General features: G+C 44.4%; 1 protein-coding gene across 6 annotated transcripts in view; it reads left to right on the plus strand.

Moving 5' to 3' along the window:
• Nucleotides 1-1,211: 1,211 nt before the first annotated feature.
• LOC122561319 (uncharacterized) overlaps nt 1,212-19,471 on the plus strand; it is a 164,785-nt gene continuing 146,525 nt past the window's right edge. For all 6 annotated transcript variants that reach the window (XM_043713011.2, XM_087998748.1, XM_043713012.2 and 3 more), the window contains exon 1: nt 1,212-1,327. In XM_043713011.2, coding sequence (XP_043568946.1) covers nt 1,270-1,327 — 58 coding nt within the window. In that variant the 5' untranslated portion in view covers nt 1,212-1,269. The remainder of the gene's footprint in view (nt 1,328-19,471) is intronic.

Below are 19,471 nucleotides of genomic sequence, written 5' to 3' on the forward strand. Positions count from 1 at the left end.
ACTGACTGTGTGGAGTTTGCACGTTCTCCCCGTGTCTGCGTGGGTTTCCTCCGGGTGCTCCGGTTTCCTCCCACAGTCCAAAGATGTGCAGGGTCAGGTGAATTGGCCATACTAAATTGCCCGTAGTGTTAGGTAATGGGTAAATGTAGGGGTATGGGTGGGTTTCGCTTCGGCGGGTCGGTGTGGACTTGTTGGGCCGAAGGGCCTGTTTCCACACTGTAATGAATCTAATCACTACTCACTTTTGCTGAGATGACTTAGAACATAGAACAGTACAGGCCCTTCGTTGTGCCGACCTTTTATCCTACTTTTATATCAGACTAACCGACATGCCCTTCATCGTACTCTCTTCCATGTGCCTATCCAAGAGTGAAAGATAGTACAATGACTTGATTTCAGATACCTGGTCAGCATGGATGAGTTGGACTGAAGGGTCTGATTCCGTGTTATACAGCTCTATGACATGATTTGGAGATGCCGGTGTTGGACTCGGGTGGACAAAGTTAAAAGTCACACAACACCAGGTTATAGTTCAACAGGTTTATTTGGAAGCACTAGCTTTTGGAGCGACAATCACCTGATGAAGGAGCAGCGCTCCAAAAGCTAGTGCTTCCAAATAAACCTGTTGGACTATAACCTGGTGTTGTGTGATTTTTAACTTACTTCTCTGACACTAATGACTTTTAGATTAGATTAGATTCCCTACAATGTGGAAACAGACCCTTCGGGCCCAACAAGTCCACATCGACCCTCCGAAGAGTAATCCACCCCCCGACTAATAACAACTATGGACAACTTAACATGGCCAATTCACCTGACCTGCACATCTTAGGAATTGACAGTATTATTACCAAAACAGAAAAATACTGGAGAATCTCAGCAGGTCTGTGGAGAGAAAGCAGAGAAGGGTCACTGGACTGGAAACGTTAATTCCGCTCTGCCTTCACAGATGCTGCCAGATCTGATGAGCTTTTCCAGAAATTCCTGTTCCCGCAGTTATTCCCCTACATTATGATTTTAGAACAACCTTGAAATACATTTATGTACATAAATCTTGGAAAAAGGCACCATGACAATGTCGCATGGAATTGCAATGTTTGCAGATTAAATCTTGCATCTCCCGGAAAGGGAATGCGGACCGTTTTGATGCTTTGCAAGTTTCTGCACCGACCCATTCCCTCCGCTAGTCGGGCGGGTTTTCAAGCGGGGCTGGGACACTGCCGGTGGTTTGTGTAACCCCGGGACAGCCGAGCGCTGGGACGATGAGGAATGCCGGGCGATATGCAGTCAGTAAGGGAGCTGTACAGGCTCCTGGGCTTCCCCAGAGGTAAGTTTCTGTCTCCCCCTCCACCGCCCAGCCCGGAGACTGTGGCTCCCATCGGGGCCTCCCGGACTCCCATTGAGAGCCCTCCCAATACCAGCTGCAAATCCTCCCCGATTGATACTGCAAGGCCTGGCAATGATGAGAAAAGAGAGACAGAAAAAAAGTTAACTTTGTTTAAAGTTTGGAGCTCTCTCCTCCCCACTCGACCTTCGCCCTGTAAATGCTTGGAATTACTTTGAAAATGCCTAACCAGGCGAAATTGAAGGAAGTTGTGATGCCTAAAGATTTGTTCTTTTATCCCCTTTTTAACTAACTGTGCTGTCAGTTCTAATCAGCGCCATTGTTGAGTTATTTGTTTTATATATATATATATATATATATATCTTAAATGGAAAATGCCTTGTTTTCTGTACAGACTAGTTGTATTTCTTGCGGTGTAGCCCCTCAGCAAGTGGTTTTCAAGCGATTATCGCTGTTAAAGGGTATTGTTCCCGATGTAAATTGTTCACTGTTTCCATGTCGTTAACACGTCTGTCTCTTGAAGCTTTCTGAATCTAAAAAGCTATTTTTCCATGCGGTAGTATTGACCTGTGGACAAAAAATGTTCAGCTGTTCTAAGTACAGCAAGATCCCAGGGATGAGGTGAGGTCACTGGCTGACTGTGCTGGGGTTGATGTAGCAGTGGTTGTCTCTGACTCTTCCAAGTGCTGTAGAATCTGCAGTGTGCCCTGGTATGTGTTGGTATCTCCTGTGAAATGTGGAGACTTTGACCAGTGCTGCACAGCCTGACTCCAACGTTCAGATGTCAGTCTAAAAGGATTCACTCAAATCTTTTGGAGTAAGGTTCAGAAACCTATATCGTTCTGACTTGAGGGAAGCTCAAGTGTGGTAATATGACAGGCAAATTCTCCACACTTGGTTTGGATGTTGTCTGGATAAATTAGAACAATTAATCTCTCTCCACTTTTTCTCTCCTTTCACTTCACCTGCCTGGTGCTTAAACTGTAGAATTCTTTCCCTGAATTGATCTGTCTATTGTTACTCTAAGAGATTCCTTATATCATACTGCACTTGCCATGCTTTTGTTCAACTGTCCTAATATTTATATTTTAGCCTTGTTCTCTCAGGAAAGATATTGCTGTCGAGGAAGGACAGTGGGACTTGCTCCCAGGGCAGTGGTGCTGTCCTATGAAGAGAGATTGGGCAAACTGGGACTGGAGAGTTTTGATGAATGAGAGGTGATTTTATTGAAACCTACAAAATACTTAAAGGGTTAGACAGATTAAGTGCAGGGAAGATGTTTCCCCTAATTGGTGACTCTAGAATCAGGGAGCACAGTTTAAAAATAAGGGAAATGCCATTTGGGTGTGAGATGAGGAGAGTTTGTTTTACTCAAGATTGTGAACCCTGAGAATTTACAGAGGGCAGTGGACAATGTCTAAGGTAGATATTGATAGATTTTTGATTACCAGTGGTGTACAGGATATGAATCATAGAATCCCTACAGTGTAGAAGCAGGCCATTTGACCCATTGTGTCCACACTGACCCTCGAAGGAGTATCCCATCCTATCTCTGCATTTCTCACGGTTAACCCACTTAGCCTGCACACTGGGCAATTTAGCATGGCCAGTCCACCTAACCTGCACATCTTTGGACTGTGAGAGGAAACCAGAGCAGCTGGAGGAAACCCATGCAGACACGGGGAGAATGTGCAAACTCCACACAGACAGACACCTGAGGGTGGAATTAAACCTGGATCCCTAGTGCTGTGAGGTAGCAGTGCTAACCACTGAGCCACTGTGTGCCCCACGGGATGGAGTGAGCAAAAAGCATTGAAACTTTTGATCTTGTAATCGTATTGAATGGCAAGGCAGGCTTGATGGGCTGAATGGCCTACTCCTGTTTCTATGCAGTCCAGTGTCAGATTTAGTTGAGGATGCTCCTGACAAGCAGCTTCAAGTATCTTAGGTGATATGTAAATGAAAGCTGTTATTGTATTAGATAGAGCACATACTGTTTAAGTAACTGTTGTAAAGCTCATTGGATCGATATGTTAATATCTTTAAATTATCAGTGCGAATATGTAGACTCTCAGGAGATTCAGTTACTGACCATATCAACATGCAGAATGGTGATAGCCCAGTGGTAATTTCCAACAGATGAGCAATATAGAGGCCCAGGTTAATAATCCCACCCTGACAGCCGGTGATATTTAAATTCAAACTAATTTCACTTATGAAGGCCATGACAGCTGTCATCATCGAGTGTGAAAGCATTAGCAGAAATCTACCGTCCTTGCCCAGTCTAGCCTACACGTGACTCCAGACCCACAGTAATGTGGGTCCCAATAGCTGCCCCCTGAAATGTTCACATCAAGCGCAGTTACTGATGGGTGAAATGCTGACCTTGCCAGTGATGCCTACATCCTACAAACAAATAAAGAAAATAAAACGCAACCAACCCAAATGCAGTCCTGAGACCTTAATAGAGCTCGGTTCTGATTGTATCCCAAAGTGATTTTGATGGTCCATTTGTGGCTGGCTTTGTGTCAATCTGAGGTCAACAATGAGGTTGATGTATGGCAATGACTATATACTGCATTGTAAACAGTAATCGTGTTTTAAGGAGCAATTTAATGTTGTGGGATTTTGTAGAATCAACAGCTTTGTTGTTTTGATACATGTTGAGAATTGTAAAGTTGTTACTGGTGTAGATATATACACCATGCAGATTATGCTGGATGCTTTTTTATTTAGTGGTTTTATGCTAAGATAACTGTGTAATAATTTAGCTTTGGGCTTAAAATGTATATTCCTTCATGTACCAGAGATTAAATGAGCACTAACAAGTGATATATTTGGGTAAACTGGAATATAGTGCTGGATTTCCTGTTGGAAATTATACATTTCCTCAGATCATGTGCATGTAAAGATTCATCATATTTTGGGAAGGATGGGTGGTCTTTTCATGGGTGTGGTCATTGATGCTAAGCTCTGCATGTAGCGCTTCTTTAACACCAACTGCACATCCTACATCACTATAAATTACAACTTGTTCAAAGTTCAACTGCCCATACTGTGCTATGCTCGCCTGTCACTCCCTGACCTACATTGGCTTTCAATCATCCAATGTATTAAATTTCAAATTGACTTCAATTACCTGCATGGTCTTGACTCAGTTGATAATTACACTTCCTCATCCTTTCAACATGACCTTCAGCCCTCTGGCTCTACATTGAGTGTTTCCCCATCTTTTTACTCTATTATCTGTGGAAGAATCTTTAGCTCCTTTGTGAGGGACATTCACCCCAAATCCATCCTCCCTACTTCTCCTTCCCCTTAAAAACAACCTTGAAACATTATTACTATTGTAATTTATCCTTTTACAGGATATGAGCATTGCTGGTTAGGCTGGCATTTATTGCACTTATTATCCTTGCGAAGGTGGTTGTGAGCTGCCGTCTTGCATCATTGCAGTCCATGCATTGCAGAGTTAAAAATCACACAACACCAGGTTATAGTTGAACAGGTTGGACCATAATCTGGTGTCGTATGATTTTTAACTTTGTCCACCCCAGTCCAACACTGGCACTCCACATTATGTTTTGCAGGTAGACCTACAATTTCCTTAAGGAGAAAGTTCCAAGACATTGACCCGGTAACACTGAATGAATATGTTTCCAAGTCAGGATGGTGAGTGGCTTGGAGGAGAACTTGCAGGGGGTGGTGTTCCCATGTATTTGCTGCCCATGTCCTTCTAGATGGAAGTGGTTGTGAATTTGGAGGGTGCTGTTGGAGGAGCCTTGGTGAATTTCTGCAGTGTATTTTGTAGATAGTACACACTGCTGCTACTGAATGTTGGTGGTGGAGGGAGTGAATGCTTGTGGATGTGTACCAATCAAGTGGGTTGCTTTGTCCTGGATAATGTCGAGCTGCTTGAGTATTGTTGGGGCTGCACCCATCCGGGCAAGTGGGAGCTAAGGTGAGTTACTGCAGAATTCCATATCTCTGACCTGCTGCTGGAGCTACAGTATATAAATGACTGATCCAAATCAGTTTCTGGTCAATATTAACCCCTCCAGAATGGAAAAAAAGAATGATCTTAACTAATCATGTGTCCTAAGGATCTCATTACAGTTTTGCATGCACTTCTTCTATGCATTTGTTCTCTCTTTCTCTCTCCTTGAAATGCAGCTGAGATGTTCTTGCATGGTAAAGTCATTCAATAAATACAAGTCTGTTTTGGGGCTGGTAGTCATTGAAACTACCTGGGGTGTTCCCTCCTCCTGCAACTTCCCATCAGCTCATTGCGTGGGACCGTTTTCGTCCAGGGACAAGTCTAACAACTTTCCAGCTCAGCACTGTCCTCATGACCTGTCCTACCTGTCAATCTCCCTTCCCATCTATCCGCTTCACCCTCCCCTCTGACCTATCACCTCCATTCCCACCCCCATCCACCTATTGTACTCTTTGCTACCTTCTCCCCAGGCCCCCTCCCCATTTATCTCTCCATCATGGAGGCTTCCTGCCTCTATTCCTGCTGAAGGGCTTTTGCCTGAAACGTCGATTTTCCTGCTGCTCGGATGCTGCCTGACCTGCTGTGCTTTTCCAGCACCACTCTGATCTAATCTCCACCCTGTTTGGCCATAGGTTGCTCGTTTGAAATAAACCCCATGCTCATTTCTCATGAAACCAACTTTTGTTGGAGGGGACCATGTCAGTTTGGAAAAGCCTTTCTCTGTCTGATTATCTCTCATCACCCTGGTTCCCAATGCTTCGTTCATAGAATCCCTACAGTCCATTTGTCCCATCAAGTCCACATCAACTCTCCAAACAGCATCCCACCCCATTCCTGTAACCCTGCATTTCCCACGGCCAATTCACGTGATCTGCACATCTTTGGACTGTGTTAGGGAACCCATACAGACACAGGGAGAATGTGCAAACACCACACAGTCACCCGAAGGTAGGATTGAACCAACGTCCCTGGCGCTGTAAGGCAGCAGTGCTAACCACTGAGCCACTGTGCCACCCAATCATCATCTTATTTCTTTTGGACCGCTATTGTGGCACAACTTCACTTCATTGTTACAGTTAAACCTACAAAGCTATGAAAATTGCTCCCTCAAACCATTGCATAAACCATTAAAGGAGGATCACTAGTTGATACATCACCTTGTCTCTCAATCAACAACAACGATGGAGGAAGAAAATTGCTTCGCCCTGTATTAGCTGCATGACATAATGGAGATTCCAAGCTCTGATTCAGACTGATGAGAGTCAACACCTCTTTGATTATATTCAATTGAACTGCAGATAGAGAAGACCATTTGGATTTATTGCAGTAAATATTCCATGTTGTGCGAAGCAAGGTGGTTTGTTACTGAGAACAGCAAACCCTGTATATTTATATAGCACCTTTAACATAATGAAACCTCTCAAGCTGCTTCACAGATTTACAAAATGAGACATGAACATGAGCCATGTGGGATATTAGGTTAGATGATACAAAAGATGGTGGGTTTTAAGGAGTGTTCTAAAGGAGGAAGGAGGAGAAAATTGGGAAGCATAGGGAGGAATTCCAGAGCTTTAGACCTTGGGAGAGCGCGGTCGCAAAACAAGAATGAAATGAGGCCAGAATTATTTGCAGCTGAATGCTTCAGTGCATTAATGAGGCGCCACAATTTCAACATAGATGGGACTTGACCTCTTGCTTGTTGACATAGCAGTGACGTTATCGTGATTCAGATTAGATAGCACAAGTTGCAACATTCTCAAGGCAAATGACCTGTCTGTGTGATGCTGTAAGAATTTGTCTACCAGAAAACTAAATTTAACTTTACCAGGAGGTAGGGAGTCATCACTAAAGTAGAGTGGGAGCAGAGTGGACTCACTTCATGTAGTGTGCGATTGGGATGGGGGAGCACCGTAGGGATAGACACCGTAAGACCATGACAGAGACATGTTTGGTCATTTCTCTTCACTTGACCAAATTACTTGTCCTAAATTTGTTGGTGGTACATTTGGCAAAAGTTGAGACTGTTTAGTAAACTTTGTATCAAAAAAGATAGTGTCTCTTTTGAAGTGGTTATCCATTGTTACGACGAGTGTTGAAGTATTTTTAAAGTGTATTGAGTGTGAATGTTCCACTTTGTGGAATATTTTACTCATGCTGTTGTTCCTGCTAGGTTTTTCAGGGTGCATTTACACTGACACTGGTATCTAAGGAAACAGGAAAGATGTTTCTAATCTGAAGTTGCTGATCTTAATATTGAGTCCAGAATATTGGAAAGCATCCAGTCAAAAGATGATGCAGTGTTCTTTGAGATATTAGATAATGGAGGTTTTGAAACCAAGGGCCAAAAGCCTATGTTCAGCAAAGAGTGAAGGCAATAAGTTTGAGGGATGTAACTCAATAAAGGGTCACCCTGGATTACGTTTCAATTGCTGGAGCTGAGGCTTCTCGCTTGACTCCGAGCTGAGGTGAAAGCAGAGGTTATGTTGGCAAAATTTAACAAATCTGATCGTTGAGATGTTGGGACACAGTTATTAGGCTGTATCTCCTATCAACACACATCTCGGTCTGTTTCCTTTAGCAATTCTTTCATAATGTTGGAGATTTTTCCAGAAATACTCAATAAACAACATTTAAAGCTAGTCAGCATCTTTGACATGTGATTAAATGGAATGGCTGTTTGTGTACAGCACATTGGCCAAACTGTATGAATGCCAGTGTACACGTCAGAAGTTTTTAATTCCATTACAACAGTGAGTGAATTTCAAAAATAAGTCACTGTTTGTAGAGAGCTTTGGCTCATCCCGTGGCTGTGTCTAATAAGTGCTCTATTGCTTTCTTGTCCATTGCTCACCTCTTTTTACACTGGACTTGAATGTCTTTTCGTTAGAAAGCTTCACAATGTAGAGATTCTCAAATCTTTTTGTCTTTGGGGCCAAAGACCCCTTGGATATCCTATCGGTTTTATCCCCTTCCAGTTACTAGGGGAGATGATGGCTTAGTCGTATTATTGCTGGGCTGTTAATCCAGAGACCCAATTATTCTGGGGACCTGGGTTCAAATCCCACCATGCAGATGGTAGAATTTGAATTCAATGCAATTAAGAATGCATTGGTAATCAGCAATGGTTTACTGGTAATCTCGGGGTGGGGGGGGAAGAAAAACCATCCAGTTCACTAATGCCCTTTCAGGAAGAAAGCTGCCATCACTATCTGGGCTGGCCCATGTGTAACTCCAGACCCACAGTGACGTGGGTTGACTTCTAACTGCCCTCTTTACAATAAATGCTGGCCCAGCCAATGATGCTCTCATCAAAACAAAAAAATCCTTATTGCAAAACAATTTGAGTGTAATGGGAGCTATATTTTTGATATGGTTTACATGCATATTTTAATTGAAATATCATAAAGTCTTTCATGCTGGAAACAAATTGGAAACATTTTTATATTACAAACATTAATGTTGCAAGAGAACATTTCTTTGAAACATCCTCGTATGCATTATAAGATCACCGTTGTCTCCTGAGAATCTAAGTTTTCTATTGATCAAATAAAACCAACGGTACGTAACACACGAACATATGAATTTACAGCAAGACCCGGTCACTCACCCCCACTCTCCCATTCAATAATATTGTGGTTGAACTGATTACTATATGTTCCTACATAGCTCTATTAACCTTTCAATGCAACCACCCCCACAGCTCCCTTTGAATCTTGTATGTTTCAATAAGGTCACCTCTTATTCTTTTAAATTCCAATAAGTACAGTCTGAACCTACTCAACATCTCCTCATAAAACAGTCTATCCATCTGGGGTTAGCTGAGTGAACTTTCTTTGGATTATTTCCAAAGCCAGTTATCTATCTTCAGATAAGATGTGCAGAGCTGTTCACTATATTCCAGGTATGGCCTTGTATAGTTGAGAGTGTGGTGCTGGGAAAGCACAGCAAGTCAGGCAGCATCCAAGGAGCAGGAAAATCGACGTTTCGAGCATTAGGTCTTCACCAGGAATGAGGCTTGTGGGCCGAGGGGGGTGGGGCTGGGGGAGAAGGTAGCTGGGAATGTAATAGGTAGATGGAGGCAGCGGGGGTAATGGTGATAGGTCGGAGAGGAGGGTGGAGTGGATAGATGGGAAAGATGGTGGACAGGTCAAGAGGGTAGAGCCGAGCTGGAGGTTGGGACTGGGATAATGTGGGGGAAGGGCAAATAAGGAAACGGGTGAAATCCACATTACTCCCGTGTGGTTTCAGGGTCCCAAGACGGAAGATGAGGTGTTCTTCCTCCAGATGACAGGTAGTTAGGGAGTGGCAATGGAGGAGGCCCAGGACCTGCATGTCCTTGGTGGAATGGGAGGGGGTGTTGAAGTGGTCAGTCAAGGGGTGGTGGGGTTGGTTGGTATTGGTGTCCCAGAGATGTTCTTTGAAATGATCCTCAAGTTGGCATCCTGTTGCCCCAATGTAGAGGAAACCGCATTGGGTGTAACGGATACAGGAGGTGACATTAGTGGAGGTGAATGTACATTTCTGTTGGATGTGGAAAGATCCTCTACATTGGGGACCCGATGTAGCCTCCTCTGCTTGCGGATCGTTTCAGAGAACATCTCTGGGACACCGGCACCAACCAACCCCACCGCCCCGTGGCTGAACACTTCAACTCCCCCTCCCACTCCCCCAAGGACATGCAGCTCTTGGACCTCTTCCACTGCCAAACCCTAACCACCCGACGTCTGGAGGAAGAACGCCTCATCTTCCGCCTTGGGACCCTGCAACCACACGGGAGTAATGTGGATTTCACCAGTTTCCTTGTTTCTCTCCTCTCACCTTATCCCAGTCTCAAGCCTCCAACTCAGCACCGCCCTCTTGACCTGTCATCACCTTTCCCATCCATCTGCTCCTCATCCATCCACCACCTTTTCCCTCACCTTCATCTAGCTATCGCATTCTCAGCTACATTCCCCCCAGACCCACCCCTCCCATTTATCTCTCAGCCCCGGCCCACAAGCCACATTCCTGATGAACAGTTTATGCTCGAAATGTCGATTCTCCTGCTCCTCAGATGCTGCCTCACCTGTGCTTTTCCAGCTCCACACTCTCAACTCTGATCTCCAGCATCTGCAGCCCTTACTTTCTTCTAAGTGGCCTTGTATAGTCCTGGAAAGATTTACCTATTTTTTCATACCTCACCGGTTTGAAATAACCCTATGCTGTCACTATGTTATGAAAATAAAGACTTTTTTGTGTGACCTCTGTGACCTCTTTCATGACCTGTGTCTTAAAGAACATTACAGCCAATGAAGTGCTTTTGAAGTTTAATCACACATTTTTTCATGTGGTTTTATGCCCAAATCCATGAGTCTATGTTCATGGTAGTGTGGTCAAAGACAAATTGAGGTCACAAACTGTCTTCAGAACTGGGCGCAGAGATCCCAGACTCTCATCTTATTGTTACATTATTAGAAGAGTATTCCATAAACTCCAGGCCTAATACTAGTCAGTCTATTCCACATGCTTATCTGCACTTGATTTACTGAGGTCTCTGGACTAACGGTCCGCTGATAACATCACTAAGCCATCACCTCTCCTATGATTGAAAGGGGATAAGACCAATAGGATATCTATGGTGTCTTTAGCTTCAGAATCTCGACACTGTGAAGCTTTCTAAAATCTCACAGTGACTCACCATGATTCTGTCTTCATCTCCAGTTGTTTCTGTCTTCTCTCTTAACTCCTCCCACATTGCTCATTGAGGAGCAGCTCTGTGATATAATTGCAATGTTGATTTTTTAGATTTGATTAGATTAGATTACCTACAGTGTGGAAACAGGCCCTTCGGCCCATCAAGTCCACACCGACCCGCCGAAGCGCAACCCACCCAAACCCCTACACTTACCCATTCACCTAACACTACGGGCAATTTAGCATGGCCAATTCACCTGGCCTGCATATCTTTGGACTGTGGGAGGAAACCGGAGCACCCGGAGGAAACCCACGCAGACACGGGGAGAATGTGCAAACTCCACACAGTCAGTCGCCTGAGGCGGGATTTGAACCCGGGTCTCTGGTGCTGTGAGGGAGCAGTGCTAACCACTGTGCCACTGTGCCGCCCATTAGTTTCAGTGTCTGAAAGCCCTTCCACAATATTCATTGCTGTAATGTAGGGTACACAGCAGCCAATTTGTACACTTCAAGCTCCACAGACCGCAGTGGGATAACCAGATAATGTATTTTGATGGATGGTGATAGAAGGATATCTATTGACCAGGGCATAGGAAGAACCCATCTACCTTTCTTCAAAATATGATGAGGAGATGCCGGTGTTGGACTAGGGTGGACAAAGTTAAAAATCACACAACACCAGGTCCAACAGGTTTATTTGGAAGCACTAGCTTTTGGACTAGATTAATGCTCTATTTACTATTTATATCTCTGTAAGACAGGCCTGTGCACATGCACAAAGCCTGAGCTGATCAAGGTTTCTACAATAGCGATGTCATTTAAAAATATGCAAACTGTATCGATTTGGGGAGGACTGGGCTAAGACTTCTATTATGAAGAGTAGATATTAGGTTGGACTCTTTGCCATAATGACCACATTTAGTGAATAAAATCTGAAACAAGGGGTGGCACAGTGGCTCAGTGGTTAGCACTGCTGCCTCACAGCGCCAGGGACCCGGGTTCAATTCCTGTCTCGGGTGACTGCCTGTGTGGAGTTTGCACATTCTCCCCGTGTCTGTGTGGGTTTTCTCTGGGTGTTCTGGTTTCCTCCCACAGTCCAAAGATGTGAGGTCAGGTGAATTGGCCAGGCTAAATTGCCCATAGTGTTAGGTGCATTAATCAGGGGTAAATAATGGATAGGGAATGAATTTGGGTGGGTTACTCTGGAGGGTTGGCATGGTCTTGTTGAGCCGAAGGGCCTGTTTCTATACTGTAGGGAACCTAATCTAATCTTATCTAAAAACAGAAGTTGCTGGAAAAGCTCAGCAGGTCTGGAAGCATCTGTGAAGAGAAATCAGAGTTAACTCAGTTCTGAGGAAGGGTCACCAGACCCAAAATGTTAACTTTAATTTCTCTTCACAGATGCTACCAGACCTGTTGAACTTTTCCAGAAAATCTGTTTTTAAGACCATATTAGGGGGTTCTCTTTTTTGTTGAATTCATATTTCACCATCTTCCATGGTGGGTTTTGAACAGTGTCCCCAGCACCTCTGGCTGTATGAGTCCAACAAATGGCCACTAAGACAATGCCTGGTCCTGGAGTGCAGTTTGGATTTGAAGCCACAACCTTCTGACTCAGAGATGAGAGTGCTTCCAGCTGAGTCACAGGAAGAACACTGATCCAAACGCAAATGCCTCTCTCCAGCTGTTTGGCCGTTTCAATTAAGTGGATGACTTCATTTGATCCGTCGTATGGGAATTAAAATTACATGATGAGAAGATTCAGCTTGCCTTCTGAATGTTGGTACTTCCATTTGACATTCCTTGTGGTAGCTTCTGACTAAATGTTTTTGGTTTGATGTGATAAATTAGCAGGTAGATGGTTGTAAATGTGACTGGCTGACTGTGTGATTATTTCATCGCAAGGCATTTAGCAAACAATGGAAAAGATAGGGAAGGGTTGGATTATCTAAAATGAACATACAATATTAACAGGATATATTCGTGGTGCCTTGTTTCTATTCTATCTACCACCCTGGATTGCCTGGGAGAGGGAGAAAAAAAAATAAGAATTTGCATTTATATAGCACCTTTAACATCACAAAATTCCCAAGTGCTTAACAGGAGCTCTGAGAAACAAAATTTGTCACTGAACCACATATGAGTGGTTAGAGTAGATGATTAAAAACTTATTCAAAGAATAGGAGATGTCTGGTCAGCACAAATGAGTTGGACTGCAGGGTCTGTTTCTGTACTGTATGACTTTATCAGTGAGCTTTAGCATGGAAGGGTTGACTGGCAGAATTCTAGAGTTTGGGGCCTAGGCAGCTGAAGGCAGGGTCATGAACAATGGAATTATTAAATTCAAGATGGGCAAGAGGTCAGGATGGGAGGAGAGCAAGTATTAGAGGAGTGTAGTGCTGGAGGAGATGACAGAAGGTGGGATCAAAACCCAGGAAAGGAAGATTAAAAAACAATTCAATGCAATCTCTTTGGATGATCATTGTTAGTCCAGGATTCTACATGGACCCTGGTTTAAATACACAGATTACCCCTGCCTTGCACAAGACAATCCTTAACCTCAGCCAGTACAAGAGCTAACACTCCTCTGATGTGCAGTGAACAATTTTTCATTCCCTTATCGTCTGAGGAAAGTACAAACTACTTAATATCCAACCCAGTTCTACCCTTTGTAGTCTAATTGTGAATCCTCATCCTTCCTAATAGGTCCAGTTGAAAAAGTCATCACATCCCTTGTTATTTTGTAAACGTTGATCAGATCAGCCTTTGTAAATGTTGAGAGGTTCAGAACTTGGTACCTATCTGCATAAGTGAGATGTGATGAGTATACTGTCTTCCCAAAGCCCGTCTACCATCTATAAAACTCAAGTCAGGAGTGTTTTGGGATATTAGGAGACAGTGAGGACTGCAGATGCTGGAGATCAGAGTTGAGAGTGTGGTGCTGGAAAAGCACAGCAGGTCAGCCAGCATCCGAGGAGCAGGAAAATTGACGTTTCAGGCCGGAGCCCTTCATCAGGAATATTTTGGGATATTCTCCACTTGTCTGGAGGAGTGCCGCTCCAACAATGCTTGTGAAGTTTATTCGGGAAAAGGTTTGATTGGCATCCTATCCACCAACTTACATCCAGTAGCAGCAGTGTGTACCATTTACAAGATGCACTGCAGCAATTCACCAAGAGTCATAGAGATGTATAGCACGGAACAGACCTCTTGGTCCAACTTGTTCATGCTGACCAGATATCCTAACCTAATCTAGTCTCATTTGCCAGCACTTGGCCCATATCCCTCTAAACCCTTCCTCTTCATAAACCCATCCAGATGCCTTAGTCCTTAGAAAGCATCTTCAAAACCCACAATCTGTACCACCTTCTATTCATTCAGGGGATTGAGGGCATCACTGGCTAGGCAAGCATTTATTCCCATCCCTATTTGCCCACAGGGCAGTAAAGGAGTCAACCACATTGCTGTAGGTCTGGAGTCACATGTAGGCCAGACCAGGTAAGGTTGGCAGTTTCCTTCCCTAAAGGACATTAGTAACCCAGCAATTGGCATGGTGATCATTAGACTCATAATTCCCACTGAATTCAAATTCCATCATCTGCCATGGCAGGATTTGAACACAGGTTCTCCAGGGCATTACCTGGGTCCCTGGATTAACAGCCCAATGATAATACCACTCAGCCATCACCTCTATACCCAGTGGGATGCACCTAGGAACACCACCACCTGCAGATTATTCCCTTTAAGTGACACACCCTCCAGAACTATATCTCTGTTTTTCACTGTTACTGAGTCAATATCCTGAAAGTCTCTCCCTCAGAGCACTGCAATGTGATTACGGTCCAATGCTGCAGCAATTAAAACGGCAGCACAGCATCACTTTCTCCACAGCAATTAAAGATAGACAGTAAATGCTGACCTAGCCAGCAACACCCACATCACATGAATTAATAACAAACAAACTTAACATTTAGGTCTGCCCTTGAACGTATCTCTGTTTTTCTCAGCTGAGTACTGGGCCAAGTCCTTCAAGACATATTTACATACACCTACTGTTTAGTATCCTCATGCACTTTATTGAGTTTACAAAAAGATATATAAGTGCAAAACTGAAAGAATTGCGGATGCTGTAAATCAGAAACAAAAACAGAAATTGATGGGAAAGCTCAGCAGGTCTGGCAGAATCTGTGAAGAGAAATTCAGAGTTAATGCTTTGGGTCAGGTGACCCCTCCTCAGAACTAGACCTGAAATGTTAACTCTGATTTCTCTTCACGGAAGCTGCCAGACCTACTGAGCTTTTCCAGCAATTTCTGTTTTTGTTTATTTTCTCCTTACGTTGTAAATCGCGATGTACAGTGATCAGAACCGAGATTTTAGCATTTTGTTAAGAACTCTACTGTGAAAGTTCCTGGATGCAGTCGGAGAGGTCACGAGGTCTCCAGGGAGCAGCAGGACCTATCGGAATATATGAGTATACAGTTTGAATTTCTTTTAGTTCCGATTTTTCTTCAATTCCTGAAGGCAGTCGGCGAGATCATGAGGTTATGTATTTGAGTGGTTGCTTTACCGAAACACCACTCAGGTAGTGTCTCCCACCCATCCTCCACCTCTAACCAAAAAAAAAATTCTGTGCGTTGGTTGGTAAGATGACAAATGTTTTCTTTCATGTTTATTTTCCGCTAGTCTATTTGGGAATTCAGAATAGTGGGAATGGATATTAGGGCAGTTGAATGTTCCTCCTGCAGTGTGTGGGAGGTAAGGATCACCTCTAGTGTCCCTGCTGACCTCATTTGTGGGAAGTTCACCCAACTCCAGCTCCTCGAAAACTGTTAGGGAACTGGAGCTGGAGCTGGATAAACTTCGGATCATTCGGGAGGCGGAGGGGGCTATTGAGAGGAGTTACAGGGAGGTAGTTACTCCACAGCCACGTAAAGAAGGTGGGTTACCATCAGGGTAGGAAAGGGAACCAGCAGGCAGTGCATGGATCTCCTGTGGTGGTTCCCCTCAACATCAAGTATAGCGTTTTGGATACTGTTGGAGGGGGAATGACTTATCAGGGGTAAGCAATGGGGCACAGGTCTCTGGCGCAGAGTCTGTCCCTGTCGCTCAAAGGGGAAGGGGCGAGAGGAGCACAGCTTTAGTCACTGGGGACTCCACAGTAAGGGGGACAGACAGGAGATCTTGTGAGAACGAGAGAGATTCATGATTGGTGTGTTGCCTCCCAGGTGCCAGGGTTTGTGATGTCTCTGATCGTGTTTTTGGGAGCCTTGAAGGGGAGGGAGAGCAGCCCCCAGCCATGGTCCACATAGGCACCAACGACATAGGTAGGAAGAAAGATGGGGATTTAAGGCGGAAATTCAGGGAGCTAGGGTGGAAGCTTAGAGCTAGAACATACAGAGTTGTTATCTCTGGTTTGTTGCCCGTGCCAGGTGCTAGTGAAGTGAGGGACAGGGAGGGAGCGGGGCTGAACACGTGGCTGCAGGGACGGTGCAGGAGGGAGGGTTTTGGATTCTTGGATAATTGGAGCTCTTTCTGGGGAAGGTGGGACCTCTACAAACAGGATGGTCTTCACCTGAACCAGAGGGCTACCAATATCCTGGGGGGAAATTTGCTATTGCTCTCCAAGGGGGTTTAAATTAATGCAGCAGGGGGATGGGAACCTGAATTGTAGTTCCAGTGTACAGGAGGTTGAGGGTAATGAGATCAGGAATAGGTTTACAAGGTCGCGAGAGGGCACCAGCAACAGGATTTTGGTTTGAAATGTGTGTACTTCAATGCCAGGAGCATCCAGAATAAGGTGGGTGAACTTGCAGCATGGATTTGTACCTGGGATTTTGATGTTGTGGCGATTTCAGAGGCATGGTTAGAGGAGGGACAGGAATGGTTGTGGCAGATTCCGGGTTTTAGATGTTTCAGCAAGAACTGAGAAGATGGTAAAAGAGGCGGGATGTGGCATTGTTAATCAAGGGTAATATTACAGCAGCTGAGAGAACATTTGAGGACTCATCCACTGATGAGTGGGTGGCACGGTGGCACAGTGGTTAGCACTGCTGCCTCACAGCGCAGGAGACCCGGGTTCAGTTCCCGCCTCAGGCGACTGACTGTGTGGAGTTTGCACGTTCTCCCCGTGTCTGCATGGGTTTCCTCCGGGTGCTCCGGTTTCCTCCCACAGTCCCACAGCAGGTCAGGTGAATTGGCCATGCTAAATTGCCCGTAGTGTTAGGTAAGGGGTAAATGTAGGGGTATGGGTGGGTTGCGCTTCAACGGGTCGGTGTGGACTTGTTGGGCCGAAGGGCCTGTTTCCACACTGTAAGTAATCTAATCTAAATCTAAATCTAATCTAAATAATCTAAATCCAATCTAAATATGTCGTTTAGGATGAGGTTAGAAACAGGAAAGGAGAGGTCACCCTGATGGGAATTTTCTTTAAGCCTCCGAATTGTTTCAGGGATGTAGAGGAAAGGATAGCAAAGACGATTCTCGATAGGAGCGAGAGTAATAGGGTAGTTGTTATGGGGTGAAAAATGTGTTGCTGGAAACGCACAGCAGGTCAGGCAGCATCCAAGGAGCAGGAGAATCGACGTTTCGGGCATAAGCTTATGAAGAAGGGGTTATGCCCGAAATGTCGATTCTCCTGCTCCTTGGATGCTGCCTGACCTGCTGCGCGTTTCCAGCAATACATTTTTCAGCTCTGATCTCCAGCATCTGCAGTCCTCACTTTCTCCTAGTTGTTATGGGGGACTTTAACTTCCCCAATATTGACTAGGAATACAATAGTTCAGGTAGTTTAGATGGGTCAGTTTTTGTTCAATGTATGCAGGAGGGTTTTCACATTGTGTAGACAGGCCAATAAGGGGCGATGCCATATTGGATTTGGTACTGGGGAATGAACCCGGCCAGGTGTTAGATTTGGAGGTAGGTGAGCACTTTGGTGATAGTGACCACAATTCGGTTATGTTTACAATAGCAATGGTCAGGGATTGGTATATACCACAGGGAAAGAGGTATAACTGGGGGAAAGGCAATTATGATGCGATTAGGCAAGATTTAGGATGTGTAGGATGGGGAAGGAAACTGCAGGGGAGGGACACACTTGAAATGTGGAGCTTATTCAAGGAACAGCTACTGCAGGTCCTTGATGAGTATATACCTATCAGGCAGGGAGGTAGTTGTCGAGAGAGGGAGCCATGGTTTACTAAAGAAGTTGAAGCTCTTGTCAAGAGGAAGAAGGCTTAAGTGAGGATGAGGTGTGAAGGCTCAGTTAAGGAGCTTGAGAGTTATATGTTAGCCAGAAAAGATCTAAAGAGAGGGTTAAGAAGAGCCAGGAGGGAACATGAGAAGTTGTTGGATAGGATCAAGGAAAATCCTAAGGCCTTCTATAGGATATCAGGAATAAAAGAATGGCTACAGTAAGATTAGGGCTAATGAAAGACAGTAATGGCAAGTTGTGTGTGGAATTTGAAGACATGGGGAAGCGCTTAATGAATATTTTTTATCAGTATTCACATTGGGAAAAGACAATGTTAATGAGGTTACAGAGATACAGGCGACTAGATTAGATGGGATTGAGGTTGACAAAGAGGAGGTTTTAACAATTTTGGAAGATCTGAAAATAGATAAGACCCCAGGGCCAGATGGGATTTATCTTCTGATTCTCTGGGAAGCCAGGGAGGAGATTGCAGAGCCTTTGGCTTTGATGTTTGTGTTACCATTGTCACCAGGAGTAATGCCAGAAGACTGGAGGATAGCAAATGTTGTTCCCTTGTTTAAGAAGGGGAGCCGGGACAACCCTGTTAATTATAGACCAGTGAGTCTTACTTCGGTTATGGGTAAGGTATTGGAAAAGGTTATAAGAGATAGGATTTATAATCATCAGGAAAGGAATAATTTGATTAGGGATAGTCAACACAGTTTTGTGAAGGGTTGGTCGTGCATCAGTAACCTTATTGAGTTCTTTGAGAAGGTGACAAAACAGGTGGATGAAGGTAAAGCGGTTGACATGGTGTATATGGACTTCAGTAAGGTGTTTGATAAGGTTCCACACAGTAGGCTATTGCACAAAATATGGAGTTTCGGGATTGAAGGTGATTTAACGGGTTGGATCAGAAATTGGCCAGCTGAAAGAAGACTGAGGGTGGTTGTTGATGGGAAATGTTTATCCTGGAGCTCAGTTACCAGTGGTGTGCTGCAAGGATATGTTTTGGGGCTACTGCTGTTTGTTATTTTCATAAATAATGTGGGCGTAGAAGGATGGGTTAGTAAATTTGCAGATGGCACTAAGGTAGGCAGAGTTGTGGATAGTGCCGAAGGATGTTGTGGGTTACAGAGGGACATAGATAAGCTGCAGAGCTGGGCTGAGAAGTGGCAAATGGAGTTTAATGTGGAAAAGTGTGAGGTAGTTCACTTCAGGAATGCAGAGTACTGGACTTATGGTAAAATTCTTGGCAGTGTAGAT

Source organism: Chiloscyllium plagiosum, unplaced genomic scaffold (genome assembly GCF_037043375.1).
Source record: "Chiloscyllium plagiosum isolate Xiang-an unplaced genomic scaffold, Cpla_swu_hap1 HiC_scaffold_22, whole genome shotgun sequence".
Taxonomy (NCBI): domain Eukaryota; kingdom Metazoa; phylum Chordata; class Chondrichthyes; order Orectolobiformes; family Hemiscylliidae; genus Chiloscyllium; species Chiloscyllium plagiosum.